Raw genomic sequence first — 18,689 nt, 5'->3', positions numbered from 1 at the left:
GGAAATTGCAAAAGAAATTACATCTAAATGGCAGTGGCATTCTAAATGTAAAAAAAAAATTGTGACATGTAGCTAAAGCAATATTCAGAAAAAAATTACAGCTTTAAATACACTTATCAGACTGTAAGGGTTATCAAAAGTAAATGTACCAAGTGCAACTGATTAATGCCAAAAAATAAAAAAGGAGGAAAAATAAAGGTATTGATAGGAAATAATAAGTATTTTTTAATTTAAAAAGAAATGTAGGGCTTCCCTGGTGGCACAGTGGTTGAGAGTCCGCCTGCTGATGCAGGGGAAACGGGTTCGTGCCCCGGTCCGGCAGGATCCCACATGCCGCGGAGTGGCTGGGCCCGTGAGCCATGGCCGCTGAGCCTGCGCGTCCGGAGCCTGTGCTCCGCAACAGGAGAGGCCACAACAGTGAGAGGCCCGCGTACCGCAAAAAAAAAGAAAGAAAGAAAGAAAAAAAAGAAATGTAAAGCTAACAGGACAGATAAATTCTAGAAAAAAAACACTGAGAAAAAATTGAAAGTACTCAAATAAAGAAAAGAATAAAAAAAGGAACTAGTTATAGATACTAAAGATTTCAGTATTTTAAAGCTATATTATAAAAATATAAGTTAATAAATATGAATGCCTAGAGGAAATATATGAATTTCTTGAGAAATACAAAATACCAAAATTGGCCCAAGAAAAACTTGAAAACTTGAAAAGACTAATAGTTATTGTAAAAAAGTATTTCAAATCTTCCTCCACAAAGGCACAGATGGTTTTACAGCTGAGTAATAACAAACTTTCAGGGAACAGAAATTGCCATCTTATGCAAGTCATTAAGTGTCTCTTATAAAAGTCATTTCTGAAAATGAAAAATAGAGAAGACTTCTTAACTTATATTGGAGCTAATATAACCTTTGTGGCAGCTTTTGATTAATCCACTCTAGTTAAGATTTTCTTAGGTGACATTTATATAATAGAGGGGACTATAAAATTTGAGAAAGGGTCAGAAAAAAAAGGCTTGAATTAAACAGATACATTCCATAAACTTGGATTAAAAGAGTCAATGTGATAAAAATGCCAGCTTTCCGCAAGTTAATTTACTATCTTAATGTAATTACAGTACGAAAATGCAAGGAAGTTTTTTCAAGGGAGTTAAAGTGATTCAAGTGTTTTCTTGAATAAGTTGAAAAGTAATGGAATTTCTGAAGAGAAGAGTTAGATGGATCTGATTTATTACATCAATGTTTTATATATATTCTAACAGTACGGCACCAAAAATTGATGAGAAAGTGGAACACAATATGAAGACCAAAAGCAGTCCAGAGTGTTAAGGCACAAATACTGTAGGTAATAACGCTGGGCCTCCAACCAGAAGGAAATGGGTAAATGAGCATGTAATAAAAGTGCTAGCCCCCTTGTCAGCTATTTGGGAAAATTAAATTAGGGAGCTGTCTTGTTTATACAACAAATTCTAGTATATGCTTGATATCACTCATTCACCAAATATTTAACCACTAACTCCATGCAAGAACCGTGCAAAGATTCAGCAAAAACAGAGGAGCTTAGATCTAGTCCAGCAAGATACATAATGGGCTAAAAGTAGGAATGACTGAGAGAATGTTAGTCTAATTTGCTTTGCCCAAACAGTGTAACATATACTTTTGCTTGAAATAATGTAATTAAGAGAACTCTATGTAATACGAGACTTTCTACAGACTCCAACACAAAATGACTCTCCACCTCCACCCCAGGTTTTGTGTATAATCTTGTGAAAAATATCTAACACTGTACAGTATTTGGGCGCGTATGTTAATCACATAAAGAAATTTCAAACTGTGGTAGTGGCAGTGTACAAGATACAAATCCTGTGACAGGGGGCCACACAGTTGATACTGAGTAGCAATCTCCTGAAGAAATAAATATATTCATATGTTAAATATAAAACAAAAGAGAATAAAAGGATTAAGTGAAATGATGTGGTATTTGTCTGTTCTAGAGGTGGTGACAAACCTCCAATTCTTAAAAGCCAAAATTAAAACTACAGATTTGGGGCTTCCCTTGTGGCGCAGTGGTTGAGAGTCCGCCTGCCGATGCAGGGGACGTGGGTTCGTGCCCCGGTCTGGGAAGATCCCACGTGCCACGGAGCGACTGGGCCCGTGAGCCATGGCCGCTGAGCCAGCGCGTCCGGAGCCTGTGCCCCGCAACGGGAGAGGCCACAGCAGGGAGAGGCCTGCATAACGCAAAAAACAAAACAAAACAAAACAAAAAAAACTACAGATTTGGTTACTCAGGCTAAAACTAAATCAGCCATGCTATACAGAATGGGTCCAGATCATGGAGCAGCCTACACCGCCAGCAGCCATTTTCTGTAAAAGTCCAAAGAATTTAGGATTTGGAGGCCATATGGTCTCTGTACAACTACTCAGCTTTACTGTTGTAGAATAAAAGCAACCACAAACAATAAATAAATGCACATCCATGGCTGTGTCTGAATAAAGCTTTATTTACAAAAAAAGGCAGCAGGCCCAATTTGGCCAATGGGCCATAGTTTGCCAGCCCCTGGTCCAGATCACGCAGCTGTCTGCACTATGGAGTCAACTTCAAACAATATTTATGGAGCACTGAGTCCTTGGCTCAATTCAGAAAATGGAGGCTATAACCTTCCATATACTATTTTGGCTTTTTAGGCTCTTTAGCTTCCATTAAAAAAATGTGTACCCTATTTCCAGCTCAATTATCTAACAAAGAGTAGGGGTCATGCTTACCTGGCAACATGGAAAAGCTATATAATAGGCTTTTGCCAGGGTACACAACCTTGTCCTCACTGCCTCAAAGTTGGATTGAGAGTTACAACATTCAAAGAAGATTTTTTTTTTTTAGATTCCACATATAAGTGAAACCACATGGTATTATTCTTTTCTTTTTTTTTTTTGATTGTAACAAGAATTTATTTGAACAGATTTATCAGAGGCTCACCAAAATCACAGCAGCATCAACCACAACTGCAACCACAAACACAAAACAAACAAAAATATAATACTTTAGAAGACACTTGGAATTCCATGGGCAACTATCAAGGACATTTGTGAATGATCACAGCTCTTTATTCCTCTATTCCTTTCATTAGATGTATGTCAGAAGATGGGAAGGTGAGTGGACAATAACAAAGAGACAGACTAAATTGAGAGTGTTATATTAATTAGTGCAAAATATGTGAGGATTTCCCAAAGTGTAGCAAGAATGAGATGAGGAAAACAATACAAGCTACAATCAGTAAAATCAGGAATATAAGCAAGGCAGGGGCATCTACTGAATATGACCGAGTCCTCTTACATTTCCTAGAAGGTCCTAGGGTCTTTTTATTTTTTAATACAGCAGGTTCTTATTAGTTACCTATTTTATACATATTAGTGTATACATGTCAATCCCAATCTCCCAGTTCATCCCACCACCACCCCCCCCTTTTCCCCCTTGGTGTCCATACATTTGTTCTCTACATCTGCATCTCTATTTCTGCCTTGAAAACCTATTCATCTGTACCATTTTTCTAGATTCCACATATATGCATTAATATACGATATTTTTCTTTTTCTGACTTACTTCACTCTGTATGACAGTCTCTAGGTCCATCCACGTCTCTACAAATGACCCAATTCCATTCCTTTTTATGGCTGAGTAATATTCCATTGTACATATGTACCACATCTTCTTTATCCATTCGTCTGTCGATGGGCATTTAGGTTGCTTCCATGACCTGGCTATTGTAAATAGTGCTGTGATGAACACTGGGGTGCATGTGTCTTTTTAAATTATGGTTTTCTCTGGGTATATGCCCAGTAGTGGGATTGCTGGGTCATATGGTAATTCTATTTTTAGTTTTTTAAGGAAACTCCATACTGTTCTCCATAGTGGCTGTATCAATATACATTCCCACCAACAGTGCAAGAGGGTTCCCTTTTCTCTGCACCCTCTCCAGCATTTGTTGTTTGTAGACTTTCTGATGATGTCCATTCTAATTGGCGTGAGCTGATACCTTATTGTAGTTTTGATTTGCATTTCTCTAATAATTAGTGATATTGAGCAGCTTTTCATGTGCTTCTTGGCCATCTGTATGTGTTCCTTGGAGAAATGTCTATTTAGGTCTTCTGCCCATTTTTTGATTGGGTTGTTTGTTTTCTTGTTATTGAGCTGTATAAGCTTTTTATATATTTTGGAGGTTAATCCTTTGCCCGTTGATTCGCTTGCAAATATTTTCTGCCATTCTGAGGGTCGTCTTTTCATCTTGTTTATAGTTTCCTTTGCTGTGCAAAAGCTTTTAAGTTTCATTAGGTCCCATTTGTTTATTTTTGTTTTTATTTCAACTACTCTAGGAGGTGGGTCAAAAAGGATCTTGCTGTGATTTATGTCAAAGACTGTTCTTCCTATGTTTTCATCTAAGAGTTTTATAGTGTCTGGCCTTACATTTAAGTCTTTAATCCATTTTGAGTTTATTTTTGTGTATGGTGTTAGGGAGTGTTCTAATTTCATTCTTTTACATGTAGCTGTCCAGTTTTCCCAACAACACTTATTGAAGAGACTGTCTTTTCTCAAGGAAGATTTCTTAAAGAACAAATAGTTCATCTAACTCTTCAGGTAATATGTATTATTGGGCCAATTCAGAGCCAAAGAGAAACAGATTATACCACTTCCTCCCACTCAGTCACTTCCTGCAGAAGAACTTTCTTTTTCTGCATTTTTCTTTGGTTTGAAGATATCAGTTAATCTAGAAAGACTTTATAAGAAATGGTCCTAAGGTAGGCATTGCTACTTCTACTATAAGAGAATTCTAATCATTATATAATAGTGTACTTCATTGTCACTGAGACGTTTGTATCTGATTTAGAACTAGGAATAGTCATAAATCATCTGAAAAACCCATGTATTTTGTCTCAAGGACTCTGTGAACTATATAAATGGAAATGGTTCAACCTGACTAATAACAGTATGTGGAAGAGAAATGGGCACTCGAAACCACTGGGTGACATAAATAAATTTCTATATTACCAAGAAAAGCCATTCTGGTGGCAACTTGGCATTAAGTACAAGTCCCCAAAATATTCATATTCTTTGATCTAATAATTCCACTGTAAGAAATTATCCTAAGGATAATTTATTGCAATATTTATTGCAACATTACTTTTAATAATTTAAAAAGACCTGGAAACAAAGGATATGTTCCAAAACAAAGAATTAAGTAAATTATATAAGATCCATAAGATGAAACAGTAAATAAGCATCATTTATGGAAAAATATTTGATGACATGGGAAAATCCTAGTAATACACTTTTAAGTATCAAGAGAAGGAATTTAACACAGTATACATCCTACAATCCCCAATACCACAATACTGGGATTAGGAATGATTTTTTGGCATTTATACAAATCTGTATTTTCTAAAACTCTATAATGAACATAAGTTGTTTTATTTAATAAAAACTTACATTTGAAAAGTACATTCACTTTGACACTGGTCTCACAACTATAAATTTGTCATAGGGAATTAAAAAGGTAAGTCAATGTACTAGGTGTATTAGGTAAAACATGAGAACATATAAAATTGACCTGTTTATAATACATCAAAATTAGAAATTATAAATAAATTTATAAATTATAAATCTGCAACTATAATCCTTGTTTTTCATGAATAGGAGAATATATTTTCCAAGTGGTCAAGTCCCTAAGAGACTTGCAACCACAAAACAATGGTTTTCAAGTCTCAGTGCTTCAGGGTTATTGTGGGCAGGCTGTAAATAATGACACACTTGTTTCCAACAACGGCGGATGTTCCACAAAGCAATAAAGAATAAAATGCTTGTGGACCCATTCATCACTGTTTCTGTTTTACAAGTTGGGGGTCTGAGAAGTTCATCTGGAAGAAGAGTTTTTGTGGTTATCTGCATTCGCCCCCTCAGGATCCATTCCTGGCCCTTTTCTGACAGCTCCTGCCTCAGGAGGCTAATCTCTTCAGATTTCAAGACTGAATCTCCCAGGCTCCCCTGCCTGGGTTAGGCTGATGGGAGGCATCAACAAGAGGACAGAAGGGTCTTGGTATATTATCACTCTTACCCCCAGGATGTAGTTTTTAGCAGTGGTTGCATCTTACAAAGCTGCAGATGTTGAGTGGCCCTCCTTCAAAAAAAGGTAATCTCTTTCCCTCTTTACCCATTAAGCCAAAAGATGGTAACAACTTCCCCTGTGGCCGGTCCCTCTACACTGCACCATCCCTTGGTAGTTCTGTTAACTCTACTCAAAGTTCATTCATTAAACTTTCTTCAGTTAAACCACTTGGGAATATCATCTGATCCCTGTTGGAACCTTGTCTATTTTAGGAAAAGAAAAACAAAAGCCTTTTTAGAAATCACTGCCTTCGAGGAAAGCCAGGTTCCAAAACTTTCACAAAGCTTTACAAATATAACCTTGACACGAAAACTGCAAATTTAAGCCTATAGCTTGAAACTATGGAACAGACAAGTTAAAAACTGTCACTATGACAAATAACAAGCATTTAAATTAATGACTGTGGAATGAGATCTACTTAACTTTTGCCTTGAAATTCAATGAGATTCAGGACAATCTGTTACTGAAAGGCTTTCTTTAAAAAACTGATTATTCTTAATACACTTTTCAAACAAATATATATACTTAATAATGAAATGGACAGCTATAGAAAAATACTTTGCAGATCAGCAACTTACCTCTTTGAACTTGTGACTGAGCTTGCTTGTGTCCAGGTCTGATGGGGAAAACATGTCCTCATTCTCAGGCAGCTCGAAGACTTCAATGGCGATGTCACTGCCAGGAAGAACAGGTCCTACCTCATCCTCCTCTTCATCTGTGGCATATTCTCCTGTCTGAAAGGAAGGGGATTTCAGAAATCCAGCTGTCCTTACCCATGTGGAGGTGGGTTATTTTAAAATATTTTATAAAAGAGAAATAAAATATGTCACCAAATGGTAAAAGTGTAAGTAGGCTTTTGAGTCAAGCATGCCTCATTCAGCCAATGTTACAAACAAATGTTAGTTCAAAAATCCAAAGTGACATGTCTATGCCATTTATAAGTGCATTTCTAAAAATCTAAGAGCATCAGCAGTATCTTTAGTAAAGCAACAAAACCTTTATTTTAAATCAAAGTGTTTGATGTTTTTACTAAATAAAATTATGTTGCTAAGGGAAATAAGTAATTCCTTTAAATTCCCAACACCTGTAATGAATAAGTCACCCAATATTGACAGCAGGGAAGAAAGAAGGGGAGACCAAAAGATTCATCGAGTTGGAAAGGACCTTAATTAAGCCTTACAAAGGTTTAGTAGATTGATTCTCCTAAGTTTTAGAGTTTAATCAGTTCTGTTTCATTTGTTTGTCTAACTAATGTGGTGGTTAACTAGTGACCTAAAGAATTAACCAAAGGTTTCTAACTTACAGCCCACACAGGTGTATTGCTTTGCCTAATCAGTACTACTTTAATAAATCTCAGCATTTTGGCAATGTTAAAAACTTTCACCTATTCTAGATTTCCAGTTTTTCTTGAGAAAGCCAAAGATCTGGCAATATAGGCACATAACGACATGATAACCACTGGCCAGAGTCAGCAGTCGTTGTCCCTTTACACAGGTACTCTTTGTAATACACCATAACTTCCATAATTCATTATTCTAAGCTGTTAGCATCACTCCTTCGTGATACCCCTGGGCCCCTGTAGGTATATGAGTTCATGACCCTTGGAATAAATATTCCTCCTCACGACTAAGTTCCTTAACATTATTAGAAAGTAGCTCCTCTCTTGGCAGCATCAGGCTATGAGACTCTAATTCAAAATAATTGTTTGAAATCTATACCTTCTGATATAATTTAAAGATAAATCACTGAGTCACAGTGTTGAAAAACAAAGTTCATTTAATTCACCCCTGTTCCTTCAGGTAGTTACATTTCATACATAAAACAGCTAGGGATTCATACTGCCTTTTAAAAAAAATTTCATAGCATACTGAGTGATCTATTCCTTTGATTAAAGAGGCTTAGCATCTTGCTGTTATTTTTTCTTTTGGCTCTACACTATATTCTTCTTGCTAAACCTGAAACGGTATTTACTTGACTATGTTTGCACATGAAGGAAATCCAATCCTTAACCTCAACGTAATAATTCCTAATTTCTGCAAGACCATTAATGAATTGCTGTTCTGACTTCTCTCTTTCAAAGTAAAATAATTCTAGTTTCCTCGTAGGTCTCATTCTCTGTAATTGTCTTTGCGCCTGTACTCTGACTTCTCTCCAAGCTCTCGGTATTTTCTCTTAAACTGTGGTGTCCAGAAGTAGATACAATATCTATTAAGGAATCTGGCGGGCACTGACCACGATGAACAAACAAAGGATGCCTCAGCATCCTCAGACTCTTTTTCCACACACAGAGACTATTAGCATGAAGACTTTGACTTTGGTGGCATTTGTGTATAGAAGTAAGGTCAGGATATTTCATACAGAGCAGTGATTTTCCAAACTGGTTACATGTTAGTTAGAAACCCCCTTCCCCCGGACAGCCCTAATATAATCAGCAATGCTCTGACTGAAAGGGAAAGAGGTGGATGGCCTCCATCTTTTTTTCTTTTCTTTTTTTTTATTTTTGGCTGTGTTGCGTCCTTGTTGCTGTGCGCAGGCCTTCTCTAGTTGCGGTGAGTGGGGACTACTCTTCATTTTGGTGCACAGGCTTCTCATTGCGGAGGCTTCTCTTGTGGAGCACGGGTTCTAGGCGTGTGGGCTTCAGTAGTTGTGGCACATGGCGCTTCAGTAGTTGTGGCTCAGAGGCTCTAGAGCGCAGGCTCAGTACTTGTGGCACACGGGCTTAGTTGCTCCGCATCACGTGGGATCTTCCCGTACCAGGGCTCGAACCCGTGTCCCCTGCATTGGCAGGCAGATTCTCAACCACTACGCCACAGGAAAGTCCTGGCCTCCATCTTTATACTATATAGCTCATCAGCACCTGGAACCCTAGGGGTCTTTAGAAACCAATCTGAAGGGAATTCCCTGGTGGAGCAGTGGTTAAGAATCTGCCTGCCAATGCAGGGGACACGGGTTGGATCTCTGGTCCGGGAAGATCCCATATGCCGTGGAGCAACTAAGCCCATGCGCCACAACTACTGAGCCTGTGCTCTAGAGCCTCTGAGCCACAACTACTGAGCCCATGTGCCACAACTACTGAAGCCCTCATGCTCTAGGGCCCACGTGCTGCAACTACTGAGCCCACGTGCTGCAACTAGACCCAATGCAGCCAAAAATAAATAAAATTTTAAAAAAAGAAAGAAGAAAGGTCTGAAGTCTTCTGCCAGTGTTCAGTAGGAGGGGCAGGACGGGAATAAAGACGCAGACCTACTAGAGAATGGACTTGAGGACATAGGGAGGGGGAAGGGTAAGCTGGGATGAAGTGAGAGAGTGGCATGGACTTATATATACTACCAAATGTAAAATCGATAGCTAGTGGGAAGCAGCCGCATAGCACAGGGAGACCAGCTCGGTGCTTTGTGACCACCTAGAGGGGTGGGATAGGGAGGATGGGAGGGAGGGAGACGCAAGAGGGAAGACATATGAGGATATATGTATATGTATAGCTGATTCACTTTGTTATAAAGCAGAAACTAACACACCATTGTAAAGCAATTATACTCCAATAAAGATGTTAAAAAAATAAATAAAATAATAAAAGAGAAAGAAAGAAACCAGTCTGAAAATGTCTAAACTGGAAATACCATTCTAAGTGTCTTTGGCACTGGCAGGGCAAGGTAGCTGAACAGTGGGGCTGGTTGGTTCCAGATAGCTTCCATTCGTGGTATGATTAGTTCCTATAAACCTTAAAAGGACTCTTAATTCCAGACTTGGTATTTTTTTGTGTGATATTCTGTAAATTAATTCATCTCCTATTTATACATACTTTTAGAACTAATAGGTACTTTATGAATCCCAGTGATGTTATTAATAGAAAGGTAGCAAGGCTGGCAAAGTGCACAATCTCAAGATAACCGGATGAAAGTTTTGATTTAGAGATATAAAACTCTGTGCTTGTTTTTGACCCTATAGTTACAACTAGCAGCAAAGCCGGGTGTTTATTATGAAGGCCTAAGCCAGGTACATAAAATTCACTTCTATATCAAATCAATTTGATGACTATCATGAATGACTCAATAAAATCTTAAGTTAAATTGAAAGTCTGATGACAATGCAGCACACTTTAAACATAAGAGTTGAAATGAACAATTTGATTTCCCTTTGCCAGCTTGAAAATAGATACTTCTTCACCATATCTAAGGGAATGAACGTAAGCATGTGCCTAGGAGGGGGCCTAACCTATAACAGGATCTTAACAAACATTTTTAAAAGAACAAATCCAAGAATGCCAATTCATTTACTTGGTAATATCTATAACCTGCTAAGGAAGTTTTCAATAATATCCAGAAAAGGCACTGTAAAGTCATTTGATGAGAAGGCAGCATTCTATCACATTTATTTTTTTAACGCTCCTTTTAGTGAATAACAGGATAAGGGTTGTACAATATATACAATTCTTACCTCTAAGTATAATTCTGGCTTTGTTACCCATTTGAGTCATCAAAATTATCTCCATAAATGTAAGTTATTAATAATTCTTTTGATTCTTTTATTTTTTTTTACTCTACCGGTCTCTCTCCTCAACACCCAAGTCACCTGCAATCTGCTAAAATTTTTTATCTCTCATTTCATCTTTCCATTTACTAATGTTTTCTGTTTCTAATTAGTCTCATAAGCATCCTGAGGACAAAATGTATATTTTACTGTCTTGATTCTACTTATTACTTACTAGAGACTCTGGATAGGGCGTTTAAAAACGTTATACTGCCATTCTCTCTCGCAGATCATTTACCAATCCCATCCTAAATAGGCTTTAGAATAAAGGGTGCCTTTACTACAGAACCTCATAAACACCTGGAAGTTAAAAAGTTACATCTGGTAGACTTAGAATATGTGTTTTTCTGATTCTTTTATCTTTGTGGAAAATGGACATTATTTTTATGGTAATCTGCAAATAAAATAAATTACATGGAATGATATGTTAGCAGAATTTCATAAACCTCAAAATTAAATTGGACTGAATCTGACATTTACAGAGGAAGACAGACAACGCTGTACCCACCAAAAGTTGCTACAACAAAGTATTTCCAGTGGTATCCAGGTCCTTCTCTTTATCTCTTTATTCTGAAAAGATTCAGCATCTTTCAAGTAAACAGAGACTCTTGAAAGTTCTTCGTCCCAACCTGCAAATCCACTTTAAATGAGGCAAGAATAGTTCTTGCCTTTTCATCTTCTTGTCTACCTTCTTGATTAGTATCTTATACTCTTTAATGGCTTCCCAAAAAGGGTCAAAAAAAGAATAGTGATTATTTTGTAACTTACTATGTGCCCACCACTGTACCTTCCTTAAAAAACTAACTGATATAGGTATTACTGTACCGTGTTAACTTGAGGAAACTGAGGTTCAGAGACTTTACCCAAGGTCAATTAGTCATGTTGCTGAAGCTACACATCTAACATATTCCAAAGTCCATGCTCTTTCTTCTATGCTATCCTGCTTACAGTCTACAGAACTAAAGCTTTGTAAAAAAAAAAAAAGATGGAAATACATTCCTTTCATTTTTCTCCAACCAAAAACCCTGGTGCATAATCCTGTGGTGTTGAAATTCACCCTCCACATCTTTGAACATTATCATTCAGTTCACTTTGAAGACTTGCACCTGCCTGCAATGAGCTCCAAAGTTCCTGTCCTCTTCTTTTCTCTCATAATATGCTCACCCTGGGCAAGCGCATAGAAGTCCCCTTCAAAAGGTTTGGCTCACAAGTATGCTGACTGATGTTTCATGCACTTTTTCTTATATAAACCAGAACCAGAGCATATAATCTATAGAATTAATGCAGTGTCTTAAAATGGATGAAAAAGGGCTTCCCTGGTGGCGCAGTGGTTGAGAGTCCGCCTGCCGATGCAGGGGACGTGAGTTCGTGCCCCGGTCCGGGAAGATCCCACATGCCGCGGAGCGGCTGGGCCTGTGAGCCATGGCCACTGAGCCTGTGCGTCCGGAGCCTGTGCTCTGCAACGGGAGAGGCCACAACAGTGAGAGGCCCGTGTGCAGAAAAAAAAAAAAAAGGATGAAAAGGATTCTTGCAGGGCAAAATGAGTGCTAAGGTCCTCTAGATTTTTACGGTTTTTCTCTTTTACGTTTCCTTCTCACATCTAATTTTCTTGAGCTACCAGTCTTCACTGAATCTTTGCAAAGCATTGTATCTGCTTTCATAGACACAATTTCCTTTATACTCATATGCTATTGGGGGATTTAATATTTTATTAAAATACATAATTACAATGTTAAGTACAACTGACAGGTTCTGCCTCTTCTGGTGGTTCTGGTGGGACCAGAAGCATGTAGACATATTAGAGCCTTGAATACTCAGGAGGGCTGTAGATCTCAGTGTAGGTTTTACAGAAGGAACAGACAGTATCTGTTATAGTGGTGAGTTAAGTGGTGACCAATTAAAGCATCTTGGTTTTGAAGTCACGTAGGCCTGGGTTCAAATCCCGGCTCTTGATATTGGTAAAGTTAGTTTTCAGATCTAAGTTTCAATTTCCTCATCTATAAAACGAGGATAAAAATAGTTCCTTAGTATAACAAGGGTGTCATGACATTAAGTTAGATGGTACCTGTAGAGTGTTCAACACAAGGTCAGGAACATGGCAATGCTCAAAATAAGTGAGCACTGCTGCTGCTGCAGTACTTATACTACAACAGCAACAGGCTAAAGCCTTCATCAAATCTTGTAACCAGACATCTGCTAACTTTTGGTCTCATAAATATAATATCCTAGAAGACTTTGCCACATGAATCTTTTAAAAGCAAACTGGTCGGGCTTCCCTGGTGGCGCAGTGGTTGGGGGTCTGCCTGCCGATGCAGGGGACACGGGTTCGTGCCCCAGTCCAGGAGGATCCCGCGTGCCGTGTAGCGGCTGGGTCCTTGAGCCATGGCCGCTGGGCCTGCGCATCCGGAGACTGTGTTCTGCAGCGGGAGAGGCCGCGGCGGTGAGAGGCTCACGTACCGCAAAAAAAAAAAAAAAAAAAAAAATTAAAAAAGCAAACTGGTCATTTCTGAAGTAAAACTTCTCTTTTCCCTAAACCTGCTCCTCTTGTATTCCCAGTTTTGGAGTAGGTACCAGCTTCTACCCAAGGCCAAGCAAACTTCCAGGCCTCTGTTCTCCTCACTGATCGACTCCACTCCTGCCCCAGTGGTCCAAGATGAATATCCATCTACTTAGCACATCCCGTGAAGCTGCTGGCATAAGACTCTTCTAACTCACTCCTTTATGTTTCCATGGCATGCCTTCTGTCACTCAGGAAGCTTGGCTGTTTTTATATCTGCCTCCTCCCAACAACTTCTTTCAACTGTAGGTTCCCTGAGAATGCCAGGCATAATCTATCCCTGTGATCCCAGTGTGGCTAGCACACTGCTTGGCATACAGTAGACACCGAACAAATGTTTGCTGAGTGAATTGATACAGTTTTAGTCACATCTGCACAGCACAGCAGAGCCTGATTTTCCTGTTAATTCTCAGCTTTCAAGTAAGAAATACAGTGAAGCACAGCTGCAGCTGGGGCCTAAATGACCCTTTTGGGGATTTTCTCTTGTTGTCAGGTTCAACCATTAGCAGTAATTTTTGCTGCAGCAATGTTTGTTCTGGTAAATTCAGGGAAACTAAATGGTGCTAATCATAAAAATAGCCTTAATTACGCAGTTTTTGTTGGAATTTGTTTACTGGAATTGAATTTGGTTATATATATTTTCAGACTCAGTTCTGTGGGAGAATAGAAGAGAGTTGCTTTTTCTCTGGAGGAGGAAGACCTCAAACTAACACTTTAATGTTTAAAATTCCTAAGTCTGTGCCAACCATCCAGATGGCTTTCAGCAAAAGCATCCCCTTCTCTGCAAAGGCATCTCTCTTTCCATTTTCTGTCAGTTGACTTCTGTGTGTCCTGATTTTGTAGTGTTGGGCTACTTAGTCTCTTTTCACATCACTGGGAATAACAGCACCTTCTTCATAAGGTGGTTGGGAGAATTTCTAGTAGTGATATATTCAAAGTATTGATCATAGTGCCTAGAATATGCCAAATGACAAGATGACTTTATGACTACGATTATTTTCACTGTCCCTCGTTTCTCCAGGACAATGCCACAGAACAGTACAACAAAAAAAGAGCATGACTTGGGGGCTGGAGAGACCAGGGCCCCAAAAGAGAAAAAACAACGTCACAGCTGTATGATAGTGGGCAAGTCATTTAGCTTGTATCTTCCGTGATCTCCTCTTCCATAAAATGGTTCAAAAGATACCAATCTCATAGGTATTGAGAGGATTCAAAGAAATAAAATATGTAAAACATCCAACATGATAGCCCAAGATATATATTCATTTATCAAGTCATTCAAAATTTTCTTCTCAGTCTTTGTTCTCAGAATGTTTTCTGACATTGCACTCCATTCTTACTGTCTAGTCGCCAAATCAAGAAACATCTAAAATCTCTATCTTGATTACTCATAAGGCCTCTTGTGTTCCCTGCCTTCAGGTGCTCAGTGCCTCAGGTCACTGATAATACTGCTGGCAAATTATTCTTCCTAAAATTCTGATATAAGATTTAAGATTAAGATTTGCCTATAAAATCTTCTGTAACAATTCAAACGCACTTTTCCCTTCTTAAAATTGTTACAGCAATTGTGGTAGACCATTCAAAAATCAGAATTAGATGTTACGGAGTTTTAAAGTTTTTTTCTTTTAGTTTTTTTCTCCCTTCCTTTTCAAAAGTATACTCCTCAAAAGCAGGGACTCTCTTTACCACTCTGGTAGGAAAGCTCTAAAATGACCCCTAATGATCCCTTCTTCCTGGGCAATCATGCTCTTGTATAATCCTTTCCCTTGAATGTGGACTGGATCTACAGACTCACTTCTTTTTTTTTTAATTAATTTATTTTTTAGTTTTGGCTGCATTGGATCTTTGTTGCTGCACGTGGGCTTTCTCTAGCTGCGGCGAGCTGGGACTACTCTTCGTTGCGGTGCGTGGTCTTCTCATCGTGGTGGCTTCTCTTGTTGCAGAGCACGGGCTCTAGGTGCATGGGCTTCAGTAGTTGTGGCACATGGGCTCAATAGTTGTGGCTCATGGGCTGTAGAGCACAGGCTCAGTAGTTGTGGTGCACAGGCTTGGTTGCTCTGTGGCATGTGGGATCTTCCCAGACCAGGGTTTGAACCCGTGTCCCCTGCATTGGCAGGCAGATTCTTAACCACTGCGCCACCAGGGAAGTCCCTACAGACTCACTTCTAACAAGCACAATACAACAAAAGTGATGGGGTGTCACTTCTAAGATTAGTTTACAAAAAACTGTGAGTGGCGTCTCTTTTGTCTTCTTGCTCTTCAAAAACAAGCCACCATGTTGTATGTGGCCCCATGGAGAGGCGCACATCACAAGGAACTAATGTTTCTGGTCAACAGCCAGCAAGGACCTGAGGCTTGCCAAAAGGCACATGAGGGAGCTTGGAAGTAGATCTCCTGCATTCTGCCAACATCTGTGAGTGAGCTTGGAAGCAGATCTTCCTCCAGTTGAGCGTGTATATGACTGCAGCTCTGGCTGAAACCTTATTTTTGGCCTTGCAAGAGATCTTGAGTCAGAGGTATCCAGGTAAACTGACCCACAGATACTGTAATGTGTGAATACTTCTTATTTTAAGTTGCCGAGTTTTGGTAGTAATTTGTTATAGAGCAATAGAAAGGGGGTACTGCCATAACAAATATAGAAAAACAGGGAAGTCTGGAAACAGGCAGTGAATGAAGGCTGGCAGGAAGAATTTTTTTTGTGTGTGTGTGGTACGTGGGCCTCTCACTGCTGTGGCCTCTCCCGTTGCGGAACACAGGCTCCGGACGCGCAGGCCCAGCCGCTCCGCGGCATGTGGGATCCTCCCAGACCGGGGCACGAACCCGTGTCCCCTGCATCGGCAGGCGGACTCTCAACCACTGCACCACCAGGGAAGCCCTGGCAGGAAGAATTTTGAAGAGTATGTTAAAGCAGCCTAAATTGCCTTGAAAAGACTGTAAGTGGAGATCTGGAAGGGGGATCCTTGCTGTGTAGTGGCAGAAAGCTTTGCCACATTATCACCTTCTGTAAGGAAAATGTAGGAAATATCCCTACTGAACTGAGTGAGCCAGGGAAGTAGATTTCCAAACAAAGTGCTGAAGGCGCTGCCTGATTTCTTCCTGCTGCTTCCACTAGAATATGACAAACAGAGATCAATTGAGAGGACTGTTGAACAGAAAGGAACCAAGACTTGATGGTTCTGAAAGTCTTGATTCTAATTAAGAAATGGCTTCCAAACAAAGTTCAAATCCAGGATACTGTCATGGTCTAAAAATGAAGCAGCAGCTGTGACCACAAAACTCTTTTGTTAAGAATTCTGAGCTTAGGAAACTCAAATTTTTTATAATAGGTGGTAAGCAAGTCTGTCACCTACCCTGAAGAGAGATACTATCTCTATTTTCCAAGGTTGTTCATTATACAAATATCATTGAAAAAATAATCTGAAACAAAGGCCAACATGCCTCTGCTCATAAGACATGCAGAGAAGTGAGAGAGCCATGGGGGAATTGTCTCCCAACAATATCCACCCTCATTTCTACACTATCTTGACAACTGGTGAATTTTTCCATGAGTATGACATTCCCTTGACTACACTGATAAGTGTGACCAAGACTGGCTAGGAGCAAAACTGTTCAGTCTGTCTCACAGCATATAATTAAAACTACTATTAAAAGAACTCCAAACAGCAGAATGAGCCCAACTTGCAGTACTGAGATCAACCATACTCGCCAGGCTTCCAGACTCTACTGGCTCAACAAATCCCATAAATGATCAGGGGTTACCTTAGAAATCCAGGTAGCTTTCTCCTTAAGCTTCTTCACTGAGTTTTCCACTTGGTCTAAGGTATTAATCCAGGTACAGCAGGAGGTATCAGTGATTGCACAGACTAGGCATTGGACCACAGGAGGAAATCTAGGGTTCAGGGCGATTCTATCACCCACCACTGGCCAGTGAGTTGAGGCCAACCTGAATGCCTTCCAGGATAGAGGTGGTGTCATTGATAACATCACCTGAAGTTTGGAACAAATTTTGAACCACCTTATCTAATTAAATGACTCCAAACCTAAGAAGAATTGCATATAAATAAAAAGTCAGCTATCCCCCAGGAAAGCAACCCCGATTAACTAAGAACAGCCTCACTTCCGAGGGATCTCTAATGTCATCTGAGGGCTACATGATCTGATAATTACAGTGTTTCTTTTAATACATGAAGGCCTCTTATGACTACCCCTAAGCTTCATGAAAAGTCTCAAGAGTGTGATCAATTGCCACAATTTGTTTCTATAGTTTGCCATCCTAAACTATAATCTGTAATTTTCCAAGTGACAGACCAACAGGCTGTTGACAGCAGCTCAAAAATCAGTAAAAATATCACAAGGTTCATCAAGGGGAGTACTGGTCAGAGTTATAAGTATGACCTTGAATTCTGCCCAGTGAGCAAAGTGACCATGTTCATTTTGGGGTCTGCATAGCTAGTGCTGAGGTTGGAAAGCCAAACAGGTGGAGTTGGACAGCTTGGCTGAACCACTGATGAAACAAACCCAGGGATTTAAGGAAACCTCTATGAACCAAAGGCCTCATTGAGCTAGAGGCCTTGTTTCAGGAGGATAGTTGCAGATAGTTCCCCCCAAATAAAAAGCTGCTACTCGTTCATGTACATCTAAGATGCTGCTGGGCCAGGCTAGCAGCTTTCTTGAATCTGCCATTTCCATTTGACAAGCAAAGTCTGTTGGGCCCTTCCAACCTTATTCATCAGTGAGGTCAAGCTGGCCCACATCAAACTGAGAATATTAGGCCAAAGAGTGACAGTGCCTCCATGGGTCGAGCATTCAGGTTCAGTTTCCATAAGAGCTTAGCAGGAGGTTAAGAGCTACCCCATCTCCTCTTTCTTTGGTTGCTGCATCAGGCATGCAGTGTTGTGTTGAGAAATGGCCTGAGTATCCTGGCAGCCATTAAGTGTTTAAAATAAACTGCGATTTACCCTTCTCTTCCTGTGATTCTATATTGTTTCTACTGGACCACCTGGAATAAAACAGGGAGAGTCATCTACATATCCTATCACTTCTCCATATGTGGCAATCCTTGAGTGGGAGAATCACCACTGTCACTAATGGCACAAAAAACTGCAGGCATACAAGAAATCAATTCCATTGCAGAGTTAGCAGTGGAAGAATAACAGCTTTACACTGCATCTGCCAAAAGGGTCCCATCCACCCTTTAAAGGCCTCTCCAGCTTTCCTTCTTGCTTTGGACTCTGCCCAAACCACATCAGTTGAATCTGGATATTCTTTCTCACTATGGGATCAGGTGAGATGCTGACTGGTGAGCCAGCATCCACAGAACCATAAAGTTTGAGTGCCTCCCCTCCCAGTTTCCCAGTATATTCAAGGGGTTCATACAGCATTTGATCTCTCTGGAGGACAAAGAGATCTATCTTAGCCTGACCCCTCATCATCTTTCTCCTAAAAGCAGCT

General features: G+C 39.7%; 1 protein-coding gene across 11 annotated transcripts in view; it reads right to left on the bottom strand.

The window, feature by feature from the left end:
- PPP1R9A (protein phosphatase 1 regulatory subunit 9A) overlaps positions 1–18,689 on the bottom strand; it is a 327,785-nt gene that overhangs the window by 69,922 nt on the left and 239,174 nt on the right. For all 11 annotated transcript variants that reach the window (XM_060304610.1, XM_060304615.1, XM_060304611.1 and 8 more), the window contains one exon: positions 6,730–6,885. In XM_060304610.1, coding sequence (XP_060160593.1) covers positions 6,730–6,885 — 156 coding nt within the window. The remainder of the gene's footprint in view (positions 1–6,729; positions 6,886–18,689) is intronic.

Source organism: Globicephala melas, chromosome 9 (assembly GCF_963455315.2).
Source record: "Globicephala melas chromosome 9, mGloMel1.2, whole genome shotgun sequence".
NCBI lineage: Eukaryota > Metazoa > Chordata > Mammalia > Artiodactyla > Delphinidae > Globicephala > Globicephala melas.
This window is presented reverse-complemented; position numbering and strand designations above follow the sequence as displayed.